At 37.8% G+C, this 25794-nt stretch overlaps 1 protein-coding gene across 1 annotated transcript in view; it reads right to left on the reverse strand.

Annotated features, from left to right (window-relative positions):
- The window catches only part of LOC135288985 (E3 ubiquitin-protein ligase KCMF1-like), a 128407-nt gene that overhangs the window by 30421 nt on the left and 72192 nt on the right, over positions 1-25794 (reverse strand). The window contains exon 2 of the mRNA XM_064402354.1: positions 1736-1903. Within this exon, the coding sequence (XP_064258424.1) occupies positions 1736-1903 (168 nt within the window). The remainder of the gene's footprint in view (positions 1-1735; positions 1904-25794) is intronic.

The raw sequence follows: 25794 nt of genomic DNA on the forward strand, positions 1-25794 counted from the left end.
AAAAGAGAAAAAAATCATCCAAATTCTCCTAAAAACCAGCTTTGCCATCAAGAAAAACAAAGTCAAGAGACCTGCTCAAAAAATCTAGTTTCTAAGAGTAAAATAGCAAGATAGACAACGTCAGATTCCCACTGATGTCATCAACAAGATCACAGCAGTCTCCACGATCCAACAAAAAAGAAACACAAGCTTTCCTAGGCGCCATAAGTTTTTAGAGAACACACATTCTTGAGTACAGCCAGATTGTGAGCCCTCTCTACCTAATCACCCACAAGAAAAACACTTTCCACTGAAGCCCTAAACAACAAACCTTTGCCCAAATCAAGCAGGAGATCGCTCATACAGTAACCCTTAGCCCAGTCAAGACAAGACCAGATGTGAAGAACGTGCTCTACTCTACAACCAAGAGCCATAGTTTGTCCTAAAGCCTTTAGCAAAAAGTACCTAGTAAGACTCAAGGCCGACCACTAAAATTTTTAAGTCGAAACTACAGAACATCTAAAGCCAACTATACTCCAAAAGAAAAGAAAATTTTAACAGCTTATAAAAAAGTCCAAACCACCTCAAAAGTAATAAGCACTAAAACACAACTCCTCCTAACACCCTGACTACCAGTGCTGGAGTAGATGTTTAAACAGACAGCAGACAGCAAACAGACAGACAGCAGGACAGAGCTCTCCTTTATTTTAGTTAGTTTTAGCTAGATAAGGCAAAGAAGTTCCCTAGACTATGGTTATTGTTTCCTTTTCTTTAGACCTGTTTAAACCTGCTATGGACTGAACACCCAGAAGAGCACCAGCAGCTCGCACCTGTAGCCCACCAGGCTGAGCCTGGGCCGCAACATTTCCAACGCCAGAAGGACTGATAAGAGATGGAATCAGCCAAACTGCAACTCAAAAAAGAGATTTTACTGAATTTATCATCTCTTTTAGAGCAGCAAAAGGTTTTATTGCTTAATATAGTTTAAGTTTTATTGTTTAATAAACAGTTTTTTTCCACTTTTCTCCAAAGAAGTATTTTTTCCTGAACCAGTTAGAAGAAAGGCCAATTAAATCTGCTTTTCTAGAAAAACCCCTTTCAGGGTTCTCTCCCGAATTTGCCCTGAACCAAGACAGCCTTGTAGGCTTAAAACCGGTATATGAAGAAGTAAGCATCCAATGTTTTAAATGTATAGATTTGCTATGAAAGTATCTCCTGAATTATAACACTCGTTATAAATATGACAGGATAGAAATGACTCAGGGGAAAAAAAACAGTAATTTAGAAGACTACTTCCTAGCCTTTGCCACTAGTCTTCCACATTCAGTACAGCCTACCACGTTTGCTGCATTAACAACTCCTGATGTAATTACAAAACAACATTTTCCCTAAACTCTCACTATTATTTGTCTTTTTCACCATGGTACTTTCTGGTAGAACATATTGAGGGAAGGAGTGGTGAGTGCATGTAGTTTTGTTGCACCTTTTGAATTGAAAGTTAATTTAGGAGCAATCCTTTTTATCAGATAGCTATCTAATAGCCTGATAATGTGCTGTGTGCCAAAACACTTAACCCAAAAGAATAAAACATATTTCATATGCTAGAACCAAAGACAGAACAAGCATTTTATCAGGAGACAGGAATTTGCTATGATTTTCAGCATGCTATTTGGAGGGGAAAAGGTTCCCTAGTAGTGAAATAAAATACAAGCTTTTAACTACTGTAAACAGCTTTAATATAAATTAAATTACTTACCAAAATCTACTCTTGTTAGTATGCACTGCATTGGATGGTCAGTTGTATGCCTTGTTGTTGTTGCACCACTCTCATAACAAGTTGCACACAAATCGTAATCGTAGCAAATTAAACACTTGTATCTGCGACCTCGAAAATTTCCTTTTAAACATGCATCACAGCTGACACCTGTGAACAAAGAAAATTGCTTGAAAACAACAAGAATTTCACATTGGTTTAATGATACAGATTTGTTGCTATAGCCCCCAACAACAAAAAGAATTCAACCAAGAAGCTTTTATGGAGCTGATGTACAATAAGACTCAATTTTAAGCATATTTATATCTTTAAAAAGGCAGTAATCATCCAAAGTGAAAGTTAAAGTAAAATAAAATCCAGTCAAGCACTCAAAATGATAATTTGTTAGGATATAAATTCTTTTTAATCACTTTTTTCCACTGTTCAAAAGCTTGGTTCAAAACATTCTCAATGTTAAATAGTATAGTTTGCGAAAACAACAAAGTCCACAGCAGACCATCCCACAAGTCACACAAAACCACACACCACCACCAACACATAACACCACCCCTCCCTGGCTTTTGTATTTATTTTTATAGCTTCTAATAATTAAATTCTGAAGAATACCAGAACCATTTTTACAACATAAACATATCCAAGAGCAGAAATTTTGGTCTTCTATTTTGAAGTACAGAATAACTTTGAATATATCTTAATTTTATGTTGCATCATCTCTTCAGCTTCTTCCTTTTTTGAAAGTTCAAACTTTGTACTGTAAATCAATCAGTCACACTGCCTGGGTCAGGAGAAACCCTCATTATCTTCTAAAGGTTTTTGCAATTTTCTCTGTGTCATTTCGGTACTCTGCTGTTAATTTAGATAAGGGCATCATCATCTTTTCATCTGTCAAGGCCCACAAAAACTTCCATCACTGCAGTAGTAAATTAAAGGCCTTCATGATAATATCCAGTGTGTACAACACATGCAATACTTTGATTGAAGTCCTCCTTTAGGATCAGTTTAAACAAGCTTTTCATAGTTCAGTGCAAATGCAGAAAATTTCATAGAAATAATGTTATTGAAAGAAAGCACTGACATTGACTTCAAGAGGATTAGTAGCGGAAGATCATCATGATCTCAAAACTGCAAATATCCCAATGGTAATTTCCCAATTATAAACTCTATTATCAGGTAAAAATCTAGTATTAACACAACTCACCACTACTGCTTGTGATGTCAGGTCCAGGGAGCAAAGTTAAATTATATAAAAAGAATTCTCACAACATCTCTCCAAGCTAGTATTTCTTCATATCATTCTAAAATACCATGTTTTCATTTTGATAACCTGACAGCAAGTGGCATAACACACTACTTTCATACTCTTTTATGTAACAGGAGAGAAAAGCATCAAGAAAAAAAAAGCCTCAGCTCTGTTTTTTAAAATCCATATACTACATCAATTAAAATTACATAAGATTAATTAAAATTTTAGAAGTTTACCCCTCTACACCTTAAAAACAAAAAAAAACCCCAAACCCCAGAACACTGAAAGATAACGGAATGCCAAAGTGAATTGAATGCATCCTAATTAATCTCAGGATTTGAGGAAAAACACTCAGGAGGAGTTCAATTACAAGCAGGGAACAAAAAGAGCAAACCAATGAAGAAGTTGTGAAAAGAATTCAGCTTTTTCATTAAGTTCTGATTTACATGATGTGACAATTACTTTTTAAAAGCTTTTTAAATTATTTCCTATTCAGTGGAAACAGTTTTCCTGCACCTTCTTCAGAATGGTCTCATGGAAATGATCAGAAAAGAAAAACAACCTGAAAAGATACTGATTAAGAAGACATCCCGGAGTGTTAAACACACAAGACAAGGACTCCACGACTCTCCCGTGAGGACAGAGTCCCCAGCTCTGTCTGCAGACCAGCGGACAAAGCTGCATCATCCTCCTTCTTCGTGCCACGCCTGGGAGCAACGGCGGTGTGGGCGCAACCCGTCGATTTCTCCCCACCTGAGCTGATTCTTCTTAATAAAGGCATTAAAAAGGAGAAAGATCTCCTGCCCATTTATTTCAGCTTGGGGCCTCGTCCGGGATAGCCATGCCTGAAGAGGACACCAGGACTGGGACGGCCACCCACCCTGGACCTGCAGGACAGCTGGCTATTGGGACCAGAGAAGATCAGCTTGGGACAGTGACACGGAGCAGCGTCGGATAGGTGAGAATATCCGGCGGCGGGAGAGGGAGGCGAGCGAGTGTGTGTGAGTGAGACGAGGGCCGGCAGCCCGGCCCCTCGAAGCGAGTGGGGACCCCTCAGTACCGCGGTTCCGCACCCCCGTGAGGGGGCCGGCCGGGAAGAGGGGGAAGCGAGTGGAATTGGTGATTGAGGCGCCTCCAAAGGGGTAAAGAGGACCCCCCTCCGGGCGTGCGGAGGAAATAGCTGTGTGAATGGCACGCACCCCAAAGGCTCTGATACAGGTCCTAACGAAGGAAGTTAGGATTTAGGATATCAGGCAGTTTGGCCCTGACAAAGGAGGTCAGGCACCCCTCAGAAGCCAGGGTTTCGAGGTTTGACTGTTTGAGCCTTGGCAAAGGAGGCCAAGGTCTCTCTAAGTCCTGACGAAGGAGGTCAGGCGAACCTCAGAGGTCAAGACCTCGAGGATGTTTTTTTGTATTTTGGTTTGTTGAGTCTTGGCAAGAGAAGGCCAAGGTCTTACCAAAGTCCTGACGAAAAGGGTCAGTGAAATTGGAGTTTTGGCAGGAGGTCGAGACTTCTTAAATAAGATATATTTCCTTTAGAGAAAAAAGACATCTTTGTGATTTGTTTAGAGGCAGAAAAATATGGGAGGGTGCGGTAGTAAAAAAAGTGGCCAAAGATTGAAGAATATACCTCCCCACAGTCCCCTAAGTGAACTATTAGAGAAATGGGACTTTATAGAAGGCACAGAAGGATTAGATAAAGTTAAGATGATTCATTACTGTTCAGAAGTGTGGCCAGAATTAGAAGTGCAAGGAGGATGGCCATGGTGTGGGACGAAAGACAAGTGGATGTGTCAACAGCTGAGTAATTATCTGACGACTCGAGATACTGATCCTGAGGAATTATTAAATGTAGCTTGTTGGTTGAATGCTGTAAAGAATGAAGGAGTGCAAATTTGTAAAGTGCAGAGCAAGAAAGAAGGGAATGAAAGAGGAGATGCTGGAATTAAAGAAATTGGTAAAAGGTGGGACCCCCTAGACTACTTGCCTCCTGATGCCCCTCCACCTTATAACCCTCTCCTTCGGGCACCTCAAATAGCAGATCCAGTTCTTCTCCCGGTTGCCATGGGGGCCATTCCCTCACCACCCCCTTCGACTCCTTCAGCTGCTTCTGCACCACCACTAATACCTACTCCACCTGCCGCATGCTCCACCCCTTCTCCAGCTCCACCTAACATACACCCAAGCTCTTCTACCCCTCCTACTGCAGCCCCTCCACCTCCTCCTAACTGGGACATAAATGCCTCCTTATCTAGTAACCCCATATCACCAGGTATAGCCATTGACTTACAGCAAGTCCAAGCTAATGCTAATACCCCTCAAGTGAACAATCTTGTGTCTGAAGATGGGCCATACTGTAGTACCCGATCCAAGACCTCCAAGGCAGAGAAACTTTTTCCCCTTAGAGAAGTTCCTATGGGAGGAGTAGCAGGAGGTGTTGGTTTTGTAAATGCTCCTCTAACTGCTTCTGAGGTAAGAGGATTCAAGAAGGAGTTAGGGAATTTAGTTGAAGACCCCGTGGGCATTGCTAACCAAGTGGATCAGTTTTTAGGTCCAAATTTCTACACTTGGGGGGAGATGAATTCCATTCTAAATATATTATTTTCCCCAGAAGAGTCCCGAATGATTAGGGCCGCAAGCATAAGAATTTGGGAAAAAGATAACCGTCCAGGGCCCCAAGTGCCATCAGGAGAAGAAAAATTGCCACTAGTGGATCCCAATTGGAATCCTAACCAGGAGGAAGGGAGGAAGGCCATGATGGAGTACAGGTCTTTGATAAATCGGGGGATCAGAGAATCAATTCCCAAAGGAACTAATACAAAACTGGCATTTGAGGGTATACAGGAGAAAGATGAAACTCCTGCCACTTAGCTTAATCGCCTGAGGCGGAACTTTCAATTTTACTCCAAAACAGACCTGGACACCAGCGAAGGTGAAATGCTACTAAAAGTCTAATTCGTTACTAAATCTTGGCCTGATATAGAGAAAACTGGAAAAGATAGAGGATTGGCAAGAAAAAGATATTAATGAGTTATTGAGGGAAGCATTGAAAGTATATTTAAGGAGGGAAGAAGAAAAAGCAAAAGCCAAAGCCAAGATCATGGTTGCTATAGCTAGAGAAAGTGTGGGAGCAAACAACCCTTTCCTGCAGTCCAAGGCTACAAAAGAGTGGGGGAGTCCACCACCAGGAGTAGGTAAAGATAAGCCAGTACCATCATGTACAAAAGGAACGGAGAGGCCCCAAGTCCCTTTAAGTGAAAGGCGTTGCTATTACTGTGGGAGGACTGGGCACATTAGAAGGTTCTGTAGAAAGCTGACTCTGGATGAAGCAATAGCCAGAGAACAAGAAGCCTTCGAGAAAATGCTTAAAGGCGATGATTAGGGGTGTCAAGGGCTCTATACTTTAGGGGACCCGATGCAACACCTAGAAGAGCCCTTAGTAAACTTTGAAGTGGGATCCCAAAATGAAGAATTTGAAGTTTTAGTTGATACAGGAGCAGATAAGTCCTGTCTTAACAAATTACCAGAAGGTATGGTAATTGGTAAAAAATTTTGTGAAGTATTAGGGGCTGAAGGGAAACCATTTAGAGCCTCAGTGATTGAAAATGTAAAAATAATTGGAAACTCAAGGCAGTGTGAAGCAGATTTGATCTATCTGCCTAAACTAGAAAAAAGTTTGTTGGGAAGAGATCTACAAGTTTATTTGGGAGTAGGAATTGTCCCGAGAGAAGGGAACACGGTAGTACAAATAATGAAGTTATCCCAAGGTGATGTTGCTGAAATAAGCCCAGAGGTGTGGGCTGAAGGAGGAAAGCGAGGCCTACTGGACATTCCTCCAATAACAATAAGAATGCAAGATAGTACTTCACCCATACGGGTCAAACAGTATCCAATTTCCCTAGAAGGAAAAAAGGGGCTAGCCATAGTTATTGAACAATTGCTGCAAGAGGGAATTTTGGAACCCTGTATGTCACCACATAATACCCCTATACTAGCAGTTAAGAAAGCTGAAGGGAAATACAGGCTGGTACAAGACTTAAGAGAGGTGAACAAAAAGACCATTGCTAGACATCCAGTTGTGCCCAACCCGTATAACCTTCTAAGCCGAATTCCAAGAGAACATGCTTGGTTCACTATTATAGACTTAAAAGATGCTTTCTGGGCATGTCCTCTGGCAGCTGAATGTAGAGATTGGTTTGCCTTTGAATGGGAAGACCCAAATACAAAAAGAAAACAACAGCTAAGATGGACCCGATTACCGCAAGGGTTTACTGAGTCACCCCACCTCTTTGGACAAGCCCTAGAGGGTTTGTTAGAACAGTTTGTTCCTGAAGAAGAAGTACAAATCCTGCAATATGTTGAGGACCTGATGGTATCAGGGAAAGGAAAAGATCCGGTCAGAACAACTAGCATTAAACTTTTGAACTTTCTGGGAGAAAAAGGATTAAAAGTCTCACAAGAGAAGCTACAGTTCGTACAATCAGAAGTAACATACCTGGGGCACATAATAGGGGAAGGATATAAGAAATTGAGCCCTGACAGAATTTCAGGCATCATATCTCTCCCAGCTCCACAAACAAAAAGAGATGTGAGAAAGCTTCTAGGTCTGTTCGGGTACTGCAAGTTGCGGTTAGATCAATACTCACAAAGTGTGAAATTTTTATATGATAAGCTGGTAGCCCCAGATCCCATAATTTGGACAGCAGAAGACGATCAACAACTAGAGAACCTAAAAGAGAAGTTGTCTTCTGCTCCAGTCCTAAGCTCACCAGACCTCAAGAAAGGCTTTGATCTGTTTGTAAGTGCTGAAAGAGGTATAGCTTATGGTGTACTAACCCAAGAGTGGGGAGGCTGCAGAAAACCTGTAGCTTACATCTCCAAATTGTTAGACCCAGTAGCTAAAGGTTGGCCAGTTTGTATACAAGCCGTAGCAGCAACTGCTATTCTGATAGAAGAGACCCAAAAATTAACCTGGCAAGGAAAAATTAAAGTACATACCCCTCACGATCTTAAAACAGTGCTGAGCCAAAGAGCTCAACAGTGGCTAACCAATGCAAGAATATTAAAATATGAAATAATACTAACTAACACAGAAAATTTAGAATTCATCACATGAAACGCCCTCAATCCAGCACAATTCCTTATGGGAGAGCCTATAGAGAGTCTAGAACATAATTGCCTTGAAGTGATAAGTCTCCAAACCAAAGTAAGAGAGGATTTGGAAGATCAACCTCTAACAACTGGAAGAATTTTGTTTATAGATGGCTCTTCGAGAGTAATAGATGGGAGAAGAGCTTCAGGTTATGCCATCATAGACGGAAAAACTTTACAAATTGATGAAAAAGGAAAACTACCCCAAACCTGGTCAGCCCAAAGTTGTGAAATATATGCCCTGAAAAGAGGATTAGACTTATTGGAGGGAGACCGGGGAACCATTTATACAGATTCCCAATATGCATTTGGAATAGTACACACTTTTGGGAAGATATGGGAGGAGCGTGGATATCTAAGCTCAAAGGGAAAAAGCTTAGCTCATGAGAATCTAGTCAAGTCTGTATTGCAATCTCTACAAAAACCAACAGAAATAGCAGTAGTCCATATAAAAGGGCACCAAAAAGGACACGGCCTTGAAGTTAAAGGAAACCGATTGGCTGATCAGATAGCAAAGGAAGCAGCTTTAGAACCAGGAGATCCAGTAAGAGTTTTTAAAGCAGAAACCACACTCAAAGAAAATGAAAGAGAAAACCCCATATTTAGTGAAAAAGAATTAAAGGCTATAAAAGATTTAAAGTTACGCCAAGGGCAACGAGGGGAGTGGTTAGCATCAGACGGACGGGTGTTCTTAAACAAAGCACTTCCTGGGACAGTGCTAACAGAACTACATAAATTAACCCACTGGGGAGTCCAAGGACTATGTGATCATTTCCTAAGAAATAACCTGTGCATAGGTGCATATGACCTAGCAAAAGCAATCACAAAAGGGTGTTTAATTTGCCAAAAAGTAAACCAGAAAGTCATGAGAAAAGTAACACCTGGAGGGAGAGAACTAACTCTAAGACCTTTCCAGAGCATACAAATAGATTTTACTGAGATGCCCCCAGTACAAGGATACAAATATTTACTAGTTATAGTAGATCATCTCACTCACTGGGTAGAAGCCTTCCCAACCAAAAGGGAAACAGCCCAAGTAGTAGCAAAAGTAATCTTAGAAAACATTATCCCCAGATACAGAATGGTGAATACCATAGACTCAGACCGAGGTCCACATTTTGTAGCTCAAACATTGCACAATATAATTGAAGTTTTAGGAATAAAATGGAGATTGCATACTCCATGGCACCCCCAGAGTTCTGGGAGGGTAGAACGAATGAACAAAACTCTCAAAAATGTATTGACTAAATTGATCGAAGAAACAAAAATGAATTGGCTAAAGTGTTTGCCCCTAGCGCTCTTGCGCATCAGAACAAGACCCCGGTCTGATATAGGGATTTCACCCTATGAAATGATGTTCGGATTGCCATTCTTGTTAACACCCTATAGCAGAGGATACTACCTGGAAGGAGAAGAAGCTACAAGGAAATATTTAGAAGTAATTGGAAGAACCCTAGAAGGACTTAGAAAAAGAGGATACCTCCCCCAAACCTCCCCTCTTGATACAAAAGCACACGACATCAACCCAGGAGATCGGGTTTTAATAAAATCCTGGAATTATAGACCATTAATGCCTAAATTTGAAGGCCCCTTTCAGGTACTCCTCATCACTAATTCGGCTGTGCGAACCAGAGAAAAAGGTTGGACTCACATCACGAGAATTAAAGGACCAGTCTCACCCCCGAGTATTGGACAAGATTCGGCAGTGTCCCCCTCTGGTATTGGACCAGATTCTACACCACCCTCACACCCTAACTCGGGACAGGATTCAACCGCATCGGGAGTTAATTCAGCTGAGTATACTATTATAAAAGGACCAAATGACTTAAAGTTGACAATCAAAAAGACTGATGAACTGCATAAGAAAAAAGTTTAGAATCATAACATGTCTTGAAGTGTTTTAAGAAATTTGTACAAGTTAAAAATTGTTAATAAGTAATTCTGGTTAAGTCGGCCCAACTTGGTACCAAAGACCCCAGGTTAATCTTCTCCAGACTGCTCCCCTAGGAGGGACCAAATTAGCAGGGACAGATCAAGAGAGGTTTAACCAGAGGAGCAAGAGACTCTAAAGAGCTTGGAGTCTTCTTCTCAGTAAAATCCTCAAGAGGCAAGGCCGGGTGGGCAGGCTGTGCAAGATGACCCATACCGGACTCTTGGGTAGGGTAGTAGTGATGGCTCTGATTGCTGGTGGTGCTCTGGAGAGCCCAGGAGAGCTGTGCAATGAGTACTACCAACCTCTCTATGAGAAAGAAGTAAGCTCCTTGCTGAGAGTCCACAACAATTGTGTTAACCTCTCCCAATTGATCTTTTATCAAGAGAATAAGAAAATATATTGGATGGCCCGGAACACCGCCACCTTTAGGCAGCCACTCCTGGGAGAGCACCCTGTAGGAGAAACCTGGTGGTGCTTTGAACGTGATGCTACTGAAGCAAACCTGGTAAATCTGGTAAAAGGAAAAAGTATTTCTAAATATTGGGAGGGCACGACAAAAATTAATATCTTTCAGGAAACCCCTAAACACCTGTTTTGGGTCAATGGTACCACAACATCCACTGAATTGCCAAGAGACTGGTCTAGTAGTGGGATCATTGGAATTATAAAACAAACTGTCTTTATATTACACAAAGAATCTGGATCAAGTTTAAGAGTTCCTATATATGAGGATTTGAGAAAAACAAAACTGAAGAAACAATATATGTTAAACAAAATTTTGAAACTACAATCACAATTAGAAGTAATATCTAATCAGACCGCATTAGCTCTTAATCATATTAATGACCAACTCAACCAAACCAAAACAGTAGTTTATCAAATCAAATTAATTGTAGCAGTCATTAGTAACACTTTAAACGAAATAAAAAAACTAGCATATTTAAGAAATCAAAGGACTCCTACACTTGATTCCAGTTGGTGGGATAATCTATGGATTTTCAAAAAAAGTTGGAAAACTATAAACTTCATTGTGGGTACACTTGTTAGTCTGTTCTTATTTCCCTGTTTAACAAAAATAGTGACATCTGCTGTACAGAATAACCTAAGGATCTCTAAAGGAATTAACCAAAAAACCCAAAAAGGGTAATGAAGTTTAGTAAATATGATCACCTGAGTGATGAGGAAATGTATAATCAATACAAAACATATAGGAAATTCTATGTTAATGAGCCAAAAATTATAAGTTGATGCAAGCTTAAGCTTAAGCCTGATCAAAGAAAAAAAGGGGGGAGCTGTTATGAATAGAAAATTGTATTTTTTTTTAGTTTCAGAGTTAAAAAAAGCAAGTCAAACTGGTCAGACTTTTTTGGGTGTGCTGCCAAAGAAAAAGTCCTTAATCACCCGTTAATAGCCGATGATTAACTATTGTTCCTCTGATGCTGGCCGTTTGCCAAAAAGATACCAAGGAAAACCCTCCAGGGTAAAGAGAATGGGCAGTGACACCAGAGACAACATGCAAATGAGAAATGCATTGCACCCTGCGTTTTTACAGTTTTACAGTTTTTACAAGAAAAACCCCTAAAATCACGAGCCAACAAGTGACTTAAGTGACATCTAAGGATGGGAGCATAGTCCCGTACCTGCTTGGACCTTTTTGTTTCTCACCCTAACCTGAAAAGATACTGATTAAGAAGACATCCCGGAGTGTTAAACACACAAGACAAGGACTCCACGACTCTCCCGTGAGGACAGAGTCCCCAGCTCTGTCTGCAGACCAGCGGACAAAGCTGCATCATCCTCCTTCTTCGTGCCACGCCTGGGAGCAACGGCGGTGTGGGCGCAACCCGTCGATTTCTCCCCACCTGAGCTGATTCTTCTTAATAAAGGCATTAAAAAGGAGAAAGATCTCCTGCCCATTTATTTCATTTTTAAATAAAGTTTTTGATGCATTTTACATTAGAAAATAGCAAGGAGACTTTTTCAGTTTTTCTACTGTTGATTGCCAATACACAAGTACATATGTGGACTGATAAACAGACCCAAATAATGACATTTATACCAATGTACCCTCTCTTCACTATCAGAATAAATATGGCTACCAGGTTTTGTTATAAAACTTGCTGCTTGTTGTCCTGGGTAACCCAAAATGTTATTATATTCCATATCTATCTGTGCGCAAAAATTGTTACTGTCTCTTTAAGACCCTGTGGCCAGAAAGAGACTCGGGGGTAAGCAGGGGGTCCCTTTTTTAGAGCCGGGTTGCCCAAGCAGAGCTTTTTTTTTTTTACCCGGTGGCATTTGCTCAACGCAGAGACATTCCTTTGGGTTTTTTGGTGTTTTGGGGTTTGTTTTGGTTTGTGGTTTTTTTTTGTTTGTTTTTGGTGTTTTGTTTTTTTTTTTGGAGAGCATGTGTTTCTTGGTCTTGGACTGCCCAGGGGCAAATTCTGGGAGCGCCTGCACTCGAGGCTCTGGACCGAGTGGAGCGAAACGCCTCTGCTCCAGTCAGAGTCACCCCAGCCTGCCAGCCAACTGCCCTACTGAGAGCAGGGGAAAGTCCCTCCACGAGTTCGAGCCCTTAACTGAGTGCCAGCCATCTGAGTGTGCCAACGGCATTAGCTGACGGGGTTGCCTCCACCAGATGGCAAGGGGGGAAGGGGGGGCTGGCGCCATTTTCCCCTTTGTCTCTCAATCCATGCGCTCGGCTGCAAAACACCACATCTTGGGGGGGGGGTGGAGATGGTCACTCCTGCAATCTAAGTTTCTCTTTTGATGCCTATATAACTTAGGTCAAAGTTACAAGGTGCTTATATAGCTCGAGTTATAAGATATCAATATAACCTGATACCAATATAACCTGAATCATAATTTCCTATACTTATATAACCCGAATCACAACTTTTTATACCTATTATTATAAATAACAAATATAGTTATTGGCTTTCACATTTATGTATTAACTTTTGTTTTGCAAGTTATTATTGATCACAGAAATCGGGATATAGTTAAATTTGTAATTACTGCTTTTGATATAGTATAATCTGTCAGTTTATGTATGCACCACATAGCTTTTATAAATAGTAGTGTAATTTATACTATTTCAGACCATTGCATAATAGAGACTGTAAAATGTTGAAATGCTTTTTTGTGTAACTAACTCAGAAAATAGTGTAAAATAATTAGGTGATTTTCCACATTTGGGGACTATCTTATCTGAAAGACAAGACAGCAGACAGAAACCAGAGCACCGAAAAAAAAGAAGAATTTATTGACCTGCATTATCAGGGAGTGAAAATACAACAGGATGGAACCACGGGAAGAAATAAAATATATTTGTTTTATTTACAAGATAGCATGAAGACAAGTCAAAAGTTAAAACCTGTTGGAACCCTGGATGCTGAGAATTTTAGACTTTCTGTGCTGAAAGGCACAGACCCTCAAGAGAACACTACATTTGACCTGAGGCCATGGAAAAGGCTTCCAAAATTGAATGATAGAACTGGGATTATGGGTGTGTAGTTTGAATAGAAGTGTATAATATCACATGGTGGAAAACTAAACGAGTTTAAGGTTGTTATAGATGGATAATGAGATTATTGGTTCTTGCAATTAAGGGGTGAATATTGTGTGAATATTAAGAGAAGCTTTATTGATGTATAGTTATGTTATTGTGGTTTAGATATCCTCTGTTCTCCCCATAGTTCCCTCCCCCCCCATATTGTTACCATCAGACAGCCTGGGTTGTCTAGGACAGGTAGAAAGAAGGTGTGCACATGGACAGAAAAGTTGCATTGTGGGACACGAGTGATTAGTTATTAGGTTAAAAGTAAAAAAAATTTAGGTTTCATTTCTTAATTGAATAGGTTTTCCTTAAAAGACCTTGTAGAGATAGATACGGGACCATTTTTGTAGTTTGTTAGTAAAATAATGTAGAACTCACAGCTTGTAAGACTGTGATATAGATAAGAAATAAACATCTGAGTGTGAACATGAAATACCATCTCGAGCACTTTCAATCCCGACCCTGACAGAGACAGAAAAGAAGCAAAAGAACATCTAAACTCAAAAGAATGTTTGAATATGTATAAACTCTTATGAATATACATGTATTCCCTGTATTATAACATTATATAGAGAACAGTTTAAGTTAAGGCCTGCTTTTGGGAAATAGCCAAGAACCCCAGAGCTAGATTTTATCCCTTTTACCCTTTAATAAACTTTTATAAAAATTTTAAATATTTGTTGTAGTGTGCTTTTATACTTTGTAATAGTTTTGGTTTTGTATCCCCTTATTTTCCCCAAATGGTGTACCCCTTTTTGTACCCCCTCCCTCTACCTGTGTAATCATTCTCCTGTGTTGAGATCATCCCCAAATCCCCACCCTGGCTCTCTGTCAGTCACTCAGCATCCCATCCCCTCTGTCTAGAACCTTTGGTCCAAGTCGTTGAGTGATTAGTCCGAGGCCAGGGGTCAGCTCCCTAAGTATTATTTTATACTCTATCCCAAATGTCCATCCCTAAGGTTTCATCCCTGGAGGGTCTTTATTGGTCAGCAAATGTATCTACCTTCGGTTTCCTCCCCCCTTTAAATGTAACCTTGAGATTCCTTTTGTTTTACTCTGGGCAAGGGGCACCACTGAGGTGTGGGGCTCCCTCAGAGCTCCGAATAAACCTTGGACTGGCCCCCTGCTGATAGTCGGCCTTTTATCCTCTACCGATGTCTCCAGTGTCTCCTCTGATACAAAGGCGACTAGCCTAGCTGCCCTCAGTACACTTGGGGCACCAGAGAGTGTCCCCCCGCTGTTGGTCGCTTTGGGGCTGCCCCCCATTGTCTGCTGACCCGGGGGTTGCGGGGGTTCACTGGGAGGCACCCAGAGAGATGAAGACAAATAGTAAACTGTGTTTCTCACAATTTGGACATTCCACCGAGATAGCACCTCATTTACATAACTCCAGGAGATCCCGAGTGTGAGGCGCCCTGCTTAGTTCAGCAGCTCAACCGAGCTTCTCCTGATGTTATCAGTGATAGCAGGTCTGACACTCAGTAGACAAAAGGGATAAAAAGAAAAGGGGAAGAAAAGGTTCCCCAAGAAACTGTGGCAATTGTCAGCCCCTAAACTGTGCATGAAGACCTACACAAGTAAGTATAGTGGGCGGGGGGGGGGGGGGGGGTGAATACTGGGAGAGTGAATGGTGTGTGTGTGAGATGTGGACTGGACCATCCAGATCTGCGAAGAGAGTGTGGAGTCAGTCTACCTGCAGTTCCATCTCCCCGCAAGGGGACCAGCCAGCGAAGGGACAATGCGAAAGGGGGGGACCAGGTGAATCCCAGAAAAATTGTAAGAAATTACTATAACTTGATTCTGTGTGTAGGAGCAACAGCTCCAGTAAGTACTACACCAGGCCTGGACCTGATGTACATTGGAGCTTAAGCCTGATACTGTAAGTCAGTGCTTAGGTATACAGCTGGGTGAGTCACTGGATTGATTAAGAATGTGTGTGAAACAGTAGTTAGAACAGCAAACTGCAAAAGGTGGGACATGAAGATGTTCTGATCCTTATCCAGGGAGACTCAAATAAGAGTTAAGAAGAAGTTATTCCATTTAAGAAGCATTATAAAAGAGGGGGTTCTGAAGAAATTGAAAGCATTTTAATAGATAGGACCTATTTAAAAATATATATTAACACCATATTAAATAACAGAGGTACCTTAGTGTTGTGTGAATGTGTGAATAGAAAATGAAGAGAGTATATATGTTTTACGTCTTGTGGAATTGATGAATGTAAAGATTTTGGGTTGTAATTTTCTGTTTAAGTTGTAGACTCAAATGTGAACTTTTGAATATAGTGTGAGTGTAAAATCTATCATAATAAATAGTACTAAACATCCACACAACAGACAGCCTCATTCCGAGAGTGAGAAAAAGTAAATTAAGAATCAGAAATCAGGCATTGAAATGTCTTAATTTCTGTAAAACTGTCAAAAATAAACAATCCAAAGATAAAAACTGCTTTGTGAGAGACAGTGACTGAGTCACAACAAGCAAAGATAATTAAAATAGTGTGTAAAAAATAGCATTTAGTCCTCAAAGATTAGAGAATGAGACACAGGCCAAGCCATAAGAGGACCCCTGAGGGAAAGAAAAACATGGGAAACTGTGGAACAGTGGTTATTAGGGGGGTTGAAGAAACTACTCCATGGGCTCGGAATGCCTGTGAGACATTTGCTGAACAGCAGAAGAATGGGAAGGCCCCAGCTGAGGAGCTAGAGAAATTTAAAAAAAAAAAAAAAAAAGCAATATTCAAATACAAATCATAAGACAGTAACTAGACAAGCCTTACTGAAGATAACTTTCATCATTCATACTAAACCAAGTTGATAAAACAAGAAGCTAAATGATCTATTAAAATAAGTGCAGAAAGTATATATACACAAAAAGATGAGAAGGGAGTAAGGACAGTAACTAAAATAATGGCAGCTGCTGTTATAGGAGAAAACCAACTTGTAAGAACCCACTCCCATAAAGAAGTGAGACACTAGTCAGTGCAAAGAAAAAAAAAAAAAAGGGCAAAAGTCTCTAGAGAGAGAAAAAAGAAATCCAACCACCAAAGCCCGATCTGTCATTATTGTAAAAAAAAGGACATTTAAAACAAAACTGTCCTCAGAGAGACCTAAAAGTTTTCAGACTCAAAGAACTGGCGAATAAGGATGTCAGGAGGTATTTTCAGTTTTTCTTTCCAAATTCAAAGCCCCAACTAACATCTTGAGTTTTTGCCTTTAAAGTATTTTTATAATCCTTTAAAAATACAATAACTTAAGATAAAAAACTTATTAAAAGCAATACTAATCATAAATAGTTTCAGTTACCTTCTAACAAACTGCTAAAAATTTTACAGATAAACTGCATATTGCATTAGCAAAGAGTGCTTTAAGAAACACACTGTAGTTCCATTGAAAACAGTTACTTTAAACCATGTTTATTACTATTTTACTTTTGTTTGTGATACTGAGTCCCCTTTAAAACAATAGTTAAAAGCTACTTATATATGACCTAACCTACCTTCTTAAGCAAACTATACAAAAATTCAACATAAGCAAATGAAATAATTTTAAATAATAGCAATATTATATAAAACTACTGTGCAAACAAAAAGTATGCCCTATCTTTGTTAATCTTTTAAAAGAATTAGCTTACCCTTATTAACATTACAAAAACAATCACAGCAGTTGTCAAACTCTACTATAAAGCTCAAAGATTTTATCTCATTTCTTATTAACTTAAAACTCAAAGTCTTTGACAAGCTAACTCTTATCATCAAACAGCCTAAATGCCCTCTCTTCTAAATTCTCTTGTTAAACAAGTTTAAAAAAAAACAACTTATTTTTATATAAATCACTGAGGTAAGTCACCTTTTCTTGATATAGTCTGTTTATACTCTTTCCCTTACCATGTCTTCTCCTCAGAACTAATAGTATTCTTAAAGAAACAAAGTTCATGCTTCATTTAAACATTCTTTTAAAAAAAAAAGAAAATAAATAAAACTATGTGAAATCCATACATTTGTGAAAAATATAGAAGTGATACAATTTTATTTGTCTTAAGCATTAGCTAGTGTTTAATATTCTGTACCAAGAAGTTTGTTATAATCTTGCCTAACATCAGTTTATTTTTTTAACTTTTTGCTTTCTTCTTACACATTAAGAAAATACCCTGAAAACATTTAAAAAGTTACCTAAAATAATCATCAGTATAACAAAATATGATTTTTTTTCCCAGAAAAACTAGTTATTTCCTTTCCTAGATGCCCATTATGGGGCATTAAAAAGGAAGTTATAGCCATCAGCATAAATTTATATTTTCAGCATACTAATACATTATATAATTTTATTACATTACTTAAGTAATACTTTCACTATAACCAATGAGAATATATATAAAGCCTTATGCTGTAAGCTGTTTTCAACTGAAAAATTCTACATCCACTTTGCTTTTAGATGAAAACTATTTATTGTATTTTTGAAAATGTTTTTTCTCCTATAGTCTTCTTTCCCCTTGAAATATATTATTGTGCATTCGTTCCAAATTAAACTAACTAAATAAAAACTATAAGAATCAGATTTTAAACTTTATAATTTGTAAGATTGCGATTTGTAAATTGTTAAACACTAAGTGCTCTCAAGGTGTAAAGAGTAAAACCTTAGAAAATATTTTATAAAGAGTGCTCCTCGAGAGAGACTACTCCAGTGTTTATAACTTTGATTTTGTTTAATTTAGCATAAGAAACACCTTCCCAGAGAGAGGAGTGAGACTTTTAAGAATCAACTTACACAGAGCACCCCTGGAGATGATCACTCCAACCTTTAAAATAATATAAAATATAATATACAAGCTTTATTTTCTTTATTAAATAAATTTTGTGCCAGGTTGTCTTCTACAAAGATAATCTGGGCACAAGGGTAGTTGGTGTAACATTCAAGTGATTATTGCTTAGATCTCTGCCCTGCTTGCAGGGAGAGAGTTTAAAAAAAAAACAAAAACTGTGGGGAAAGTCATTACCTGCTGCCCAACTTGATTATCATGTCCAAGGAAAGCTTTAAAATACAAATAATAATAAAATAAAAAAAAAAGAAAAGAAAAGAAAAGAAAAAGGAAACCAAACCACCAAACTTTGTGGGGAACTGTAACAAGTTGTTGCACTTGAGCGCGCTCTTTGCCCAGGGTTTTTTTTGGGAATTCCAAACATCCCTGCACTGAAGATAGAGAGAGCAAATTTAGACTGCAAGCAACAGATTTACACCTAGATGTATGTCTTAGGTTGGAAATGGGGGTGTGTACTCTATTCCTATCTGTTAGGGGTAGGGCAGTTATCTTCTGTTAATTGGGCAGTTTTCTTTATCTCTTCCACAACCAATCCTCCCTCTGGGGAGATATCTTCTGTTAATGGGCCATTGAGTCTCACTGCATGACTAATAGAAATTCCATCATCCCATTCTGAGAAGTTCCGCCCAGAGGGAAGAGCCAAGCATTTCTACCTGGATATAATCTGAGATTTGGAAGACCACAGCCAGCCTCTTCCACTGGATTCCCATAGAAAGACCGGGATCATCTACACCACCACTGGATCTTCAGAGGAAGACTACCACCTTCTACAGGATCACTGCTTCAACAGAACCACATCTGTCACTCCAGGAGGACTTCAGCCACCATTTCAATTGGACTGCTACCAACACCCAGACCAACAGAATGTCAGGTTGTATTCTGACTCTGTCAGTGTTGTTTTGTATTGCTGTGTTGTTTATTTTATTTTTAAATTTTCCTAATAAAGAACTGTTATTCCTGCTCCTATATCTTTGCCTGAGAGCCCCTTAATTTCAAAGTTATAACAATTCGGAGGGAGGATGTTTACATTTTCCATTTCAGGGGAGGCTCCTTCCTTCTTTAGTAGACACCTGTCTTTTCAAACCAAGAAAATGTAACATCTATTTCTTCACTTTAAGCTTTGTCACATTGCGGAAACCATGAGAAGTTTTTGTTTTCTTTTGATATTAGTCTATAGTGGGTCGAATTTCATTTTTTGTGTCTATATTGCCCTACCAACAAATGAAATAGAACTATGTAAAAACAAATGAAACTTTTAGATTGTTATCGTAGTTGTTTACATTGTCAAATTTGTTACCGCTTGTAATTTGCTTATATTTGCATTGCAAAAAAATCAAATATTGCTCAAAACATTTCATATATAATTAGGTTAAAATTATTTTGCCAAGCTTGTTTCATCTTTTTATAAAAGAAGATATGATATGACAAAATGTCTTATGAAGGTACAATTTGTTTTAGCTGATTTTATTTTGAAAGTTGGTGCAAAAGTTTATACATGTAAGAAATCATACATATATATTGACTTTCCCAATTTTACTTTAAAAAAAGTTTTATTATAATTTGGCTAAATTTCTTTTAAAAGTTATGAATTAGTGAACTGAGAAAAATGCATGTTATATGATTGGCTCTTCACAAACATTAAAATGAATACTATATGTGTTATGTTGGAAAGTTATGCTGTATTAATCTCTTAAAGTAGTGTGGTAAATATAGCTTTTAGGCTATAGCATAATATTAAAATAGAATCTATGTGATGTGTGAAAAATGTGTATTTTATGATTGGCTTTTCGCAAGTATTAAAATGAATATTGCATTATGTTAGAAAGTTATGCTGTATTAATTTTCTTAAGTAGTATATTAAATATAGTTTTAGGTTATAACATAATGTTAAAATAGAAACTATGCTATGTAAGATATTTGTTTAAGAAAAGACTCGCACCAGATAGAAGCCACAGGACACCTAAATCTTTCAGAGAAAGGGAATTTATTGCTCCCTTATCAGCAGAAAACTTAACTTCTTCCCACCTCGCTCAGACAGGAAGACGGCATGAGGATTAAGAGGAAGAAGTTGACAGTGACCAGACAGAATCCTGTGTTTGAATGGAATTTATGCATCATGTATGAGATGTATGAATATGCATCAGGCGATTGTTTTTAAGGGTTAATCCTCTGTTAACGGGTGTCCTTTTTCAGGCTTGTGTTGCCCAGAAAAAGGTACCCAGACGTCCGTATCTCTTTGTTTTTATTGTCTCATATTGTCTTAATCTCAATTGTTCAAATTTTATTACTCTAATTATATTACTATTTTTATAACCATTTTATTACTATTAAACTTTTAAAATTTCAAAAACAAGTGATTGGCGTTTTTCACATGATGTAAGATACTTTTTGTAACTAGCTCAAGGAATGTATAAGATAATCAAGAACTACTTCGCATAAAGATAACAGCAACAAGACACCAAAATCCCAAGAGAAGAATTATTGCCTCCTTATTGGGAAAACCCAGAATTCAAGGGACCAAGACAATTGATTTACAAGATGGGGGGGGGGGGGGGGAATTGAAATTAAGCAGAAACACCCTTAGTTTGAAAGGAATGTTTGAATCATGTATGAGATGTATGAATATGCAACGGCCTCATGCTTTTAAGGGTTAATCCTTTGTTAGCAAGGCATGCTTTTGTGGCAGAATGCAAAAGCACCCAGATGTCCAATGTCCGTAATTCTTTGGTTTTTTATTGTCTTTTATTGTCCTAACTTTGATTGTCCAAATTCTTATTGTCCTTATTTTTATTTTACTATTTTCATTACTATTAAACTTCTAAAATTTTAATAAAACTGAATGGCATTTTTCACATGAACTAAAGAATCCTAACAGTGTAAATAAAATACAAAACCATCTTCTACCAACTCTCAAAACCACCTGAACATATTTAATATACTGTGAAACTTCCTATTTTCTAGGGGGACATTCTAATTTTACCTCACTTCTTTTAGTTATACTAATCAATATAGTAACCCTAGCACCCTCTACTCCACGAGAGTTGCAGAGTGTAAGAAGTCAAAAGAGGAGAATTTCTTAAAGTAATACAACTGAATTTAAAGAAGAATTGATTTTTTCACCCACAAAGCTGCAGTTTCTGTGCCAAAATTAAAATTACTACAGCGTCAGTCTATTCCCTAAAAAATAGTCTTAAATGTAAAAATATGTTTGATGAAATATTTCCAATTATATGTGAATACAGTCAACCTATTTTACAACCTTTAAAATATATAAGCACACATCTTCAACAAATTTATTCACATTTGTTCCAAGGTACAATTATATTACAAGACCTGAAGATCCCTTTAACTAATAGGTATTAGATTAATGATTACAATTACATTTACATTCTTAATAATTAAAATAACTATTATATTACATTATTACTTCTATCTTTTCTCTTATTAACCACTCTCATGTATTACCCACTGTGGGCAACCCACAAAATGAAGAAAAATCAGAAGAAAAGTCATTACAATGTTTAAGTCATGTGGTAAATTGTCAAAGACTGAAATATAATATTTTATTACTTAAACATTTTCATTAAGACTTTTACCTTTTATAACAGAACTGTGTTACAAAAGCTGCAGAGATGACCATCACACCCTGAGTAAAGCTCTGAGAGGCCCCACTTCATTCACTGATGAAGATAAAAATGTAACTCAGAGCTAGAGACATTCACAAAACACAAGCCTAATACCACAAGCCCCAAGGCTATCAGCTGCCAAGCTCACACAGACCCTCACACCAAGAGGTAGAGGTAGGGGAAGAGAGAAAGAAGCTTTGAGTGTATGTTAAAAAAACCCCTCTGATCAGTCACAATGAGCACCCATCCTCCACTGTGCAAGAAAGCCCAGCTGAAAAATCCCTTCACCCAGAAAAAAAACCCACTCATCCACAGCAGAAGGGGGTGTCATAACCCATCAAAAGCTTCCCGCAAAAGAGTCCCCAGACCCTACACCAGAGCACTGCAGCATAGTACAACAGATCCATGGTATTACAGGGGACAATGTCAGACTGACTCCCTACAGAAGAGACATGCGAGCATTCCTGCTTAGAAGAAACAAATAAAAGAAAACAAAAAGACATTCTTTAAAACACTCAGAAGGGTGATATGCTTCTACCTAACCCCTGTCACCCTCTCTGTCCCTCACCCCCACACATACTTCCTTTTTAGATTTTAGTCTCCTTTTGTTTTCCTTTCTTGTTCTTTCTCTGTATTTAATACAAAAAGTTTAAGCTCAAGCCAAATAAGAAAAAACAAAGGGGGGAAATTGTTATAAATAACAAATATAGTTATTGGCTTTCGCATTTATGTATTACTTTTGTTTTGCAAATTATTATTGTTATAAATAAGTATTATAATATTGACTTTTTGCAAATATTAAAAATGGATTCTATATGTATAATGTTAAAGTAACTTTGCTGTAGATATAGCTTTTATTTCTGCTATTAACAAAACTTAGACATAGTAGTGAAATAGCTGATATAGTTATGCTTGTGGTAATTGAACTGCCTGCCTGGTTAGGATAACATCCAATGAACATATGATGAAGACCCCTGCTACTATCAGCACCTACCGTCTGTAGAAAGTATGGACCAAAGCCCAAGCTGGAGGTGATAATAAGAATGGACCAAAACCACAGCCAAGAAATACGCATGCTCTAAAAAGGTGGACCAGAGGAGGAGCCATGCTAAACAGTTCTTGGAACATGCAAACTCGTTTGGGGGAAAGTTTAAATATGCATAATTGTTTATGAATATGCAGTAGGTTGATGCAATAGAAAAGGTATGTAAAGGGTGTCTCCAAAATAGCAGGTGTGCTCTTGGCTGAATGCCAAACACGCAGCTGTTAAACTTTGCTTTATTATCTTGGTCTCCTATTGTCCTTTCTTAAACTATTAAATTTTACCAGGAGTGTGAACCTCACTTTTCACATTATTGATCAAAAAAATCCTGATATAGTACAATTTGTAATTACTACTTTTGATATAGTATAATCTGTCAGTTTATGTATGCACCACATAGCTTTTATAAATAGTAGTGTAATTTATACTATTTTAGACCATTGCATAATAGAGACTGTAAAATGTTGAAATGCTTTTTTGTGTAACTAACTCAGAAAATAGTGTAAAATAATTAGGTGGTTTCCCACATTTGAGGACTATCTTATCTGGAAGACAAGATAACAGCAACAGAAATCCGAACACTGAAAAAAAAAATTATTGACCTGCATTATCAGGGAGTGAAAATACAACAGGATGGAACCACGGGAAGAAATAAAATATATTTGTTTTATTTACAAGATAGCATGAAGACAAGTCAAAAGTTAAAACCAAGCAAAAGAACATCTAAACTCAAAAGAATGTTTGAATATGTATAAACTCTTATGAATATACATGCACCCCCTATAATATAATATATAGAAAACATAGTTTAAGTTAACAGTGTGCTTTTGGCAAATAGCCAAGCACCCCAGCACTAGATTTTATCCCTTTTATTGTTTAATAAACTTATGAAAATTTTATATAGTAAACTGTGTTTCTCACACCTATATAACCTGATATAAATAACTTTCTATACAATGTAATGGCTAGTATATGGTTAACTAGTTACTTAATGATGAATAGACACAAAAAAAAGAATTAAAAAACCTCACCAGGTGGATAGTTTCAGAGATAGATAAGTATAGTGCTAATGAAAAATTGGCAAATGTAAAGCAAATTAGCCACAAAATATAGAATTTAGGCCAGCTAGGGCCAGACAGACCAAGGAACACCGTAACCGCACATGATCCGAAGACCAAGTTTAAAAGTTCAGATGCGAAGATGACTTTGGAAACCTTCATCAAAGACCCCTGAATTGGGAAGGTGCAAAAGAACTATCTAATAACCATGAGATCATACTATGTAAATTAGTTCTGGCATGTATATGATGTTATAATGACATAGTAACACTAAGCAATACTTACTGTATAACTATACCACAGCAGTTGACAAAGGTGGCTGAGTTAGGAGGAGAAATCCCTCTCACCTCCAGTGCTGCAATAAACAAATACCTGCTCTATAGACACCAGTCTATGGGGTTTTATTTCCAGCCTATCTTTCAGGTATCCCTTTGTTCCTGGGGAGTCTATGAGATTTAACAATTTTGTATCTGGTCATTATTCTTTTTTTTTTTTTTTTTTTTTTTTCCTGTTGCTGTTTCACTTGTTAGTAAATTGTTGTTTTTTGACTTATATCTACTCATATGCATTTCTCCTTATTGATGGAAAGGGATTGGTTAAAACTAAGGGGAGGTAACTCAGAGTGTCCCCGTTAAATTGTCTTTAAACCAAGACACTTGTGGATAAAACATGCTTGCTTTTTAATGCAACAGTATTCTGCTAAAGGGTAGGATTAAGCTAAAAGCCTAAAGATTTCTGACTCATCACAATTTTAAATGATCAAACCTCACTCCTAAAGGCATTTTCAACAGTATTCTCTTCTCAGTAATATTACTCAATTTCTAAAGGTACGCATTTTGAATTTATGGATCAATCAAGAGATGCTTAGAAGTCCCATGATTTAGAAAAGGAAAAGGTTGTTTTGCTTCAACACATTGGACTCACTATTATGGTATATCACACACTTTTCACCTCTACCATGGCTGAAAATTTCAGAAGTTATCATACAAGCATTTTATAAGCAACATGCCTAATATTAACATATTAAATATATATATAGTCCAATATTTATTCTCATCTTCCCAGTCAAATATAATTTATTCTTATGCTATAACATTTGGTTGATCTCTAATAAAAATAAACAGAAATGAGGAGCTAAGTATTATCAGACTAAGATGAACATGTGATCTGATGTCCAGAAAAGGAGACTAATGCTAAATAATATTAGGGTTCAAATATCACCTCACACTGGGATTAATTTTTAAAATTACAAACAAAACTAAGGTGTGAAATCCAATAAGATAACCTGAATACCCCAAATTAAAAAATTAGCAGCTTTACATAAGCAGAAATAACAACTTGCTTTCTCTTTTAACAGTGAAGACTTTTCCATTTGACTCCCCAATAATATTAGGAGCAGGTAAAAATAATATTGGAAATTTCACATTTACATTTATCTTATACAGAATACACAAGACTTCGGGGTTATGAAAAGACCTCAGGAACAGCATTTCAAGGACATCAGTCTGAGATAAAATTTTCAATAACTTGCTTCCTTTGTCAGTCTTATCCAAGACTGGCTCTTATCCTGTTTCAGTATTTCACAGGAAAAGCATGGAAATATTGACTTCC

This window comes from Passer domesticus, chromosome W (assembly GCF_036417665.1).
Source record: "Passer domesticus isolate bPasDom1 chromosome W, bPasDom1.hap1, whole genome shotgun sequence".
Lineage (NCBI taxonomy): Eukaryota > Metazoa > Chordata > Aves > Passeriformes > Passeridae > Passer > Passer domesticus.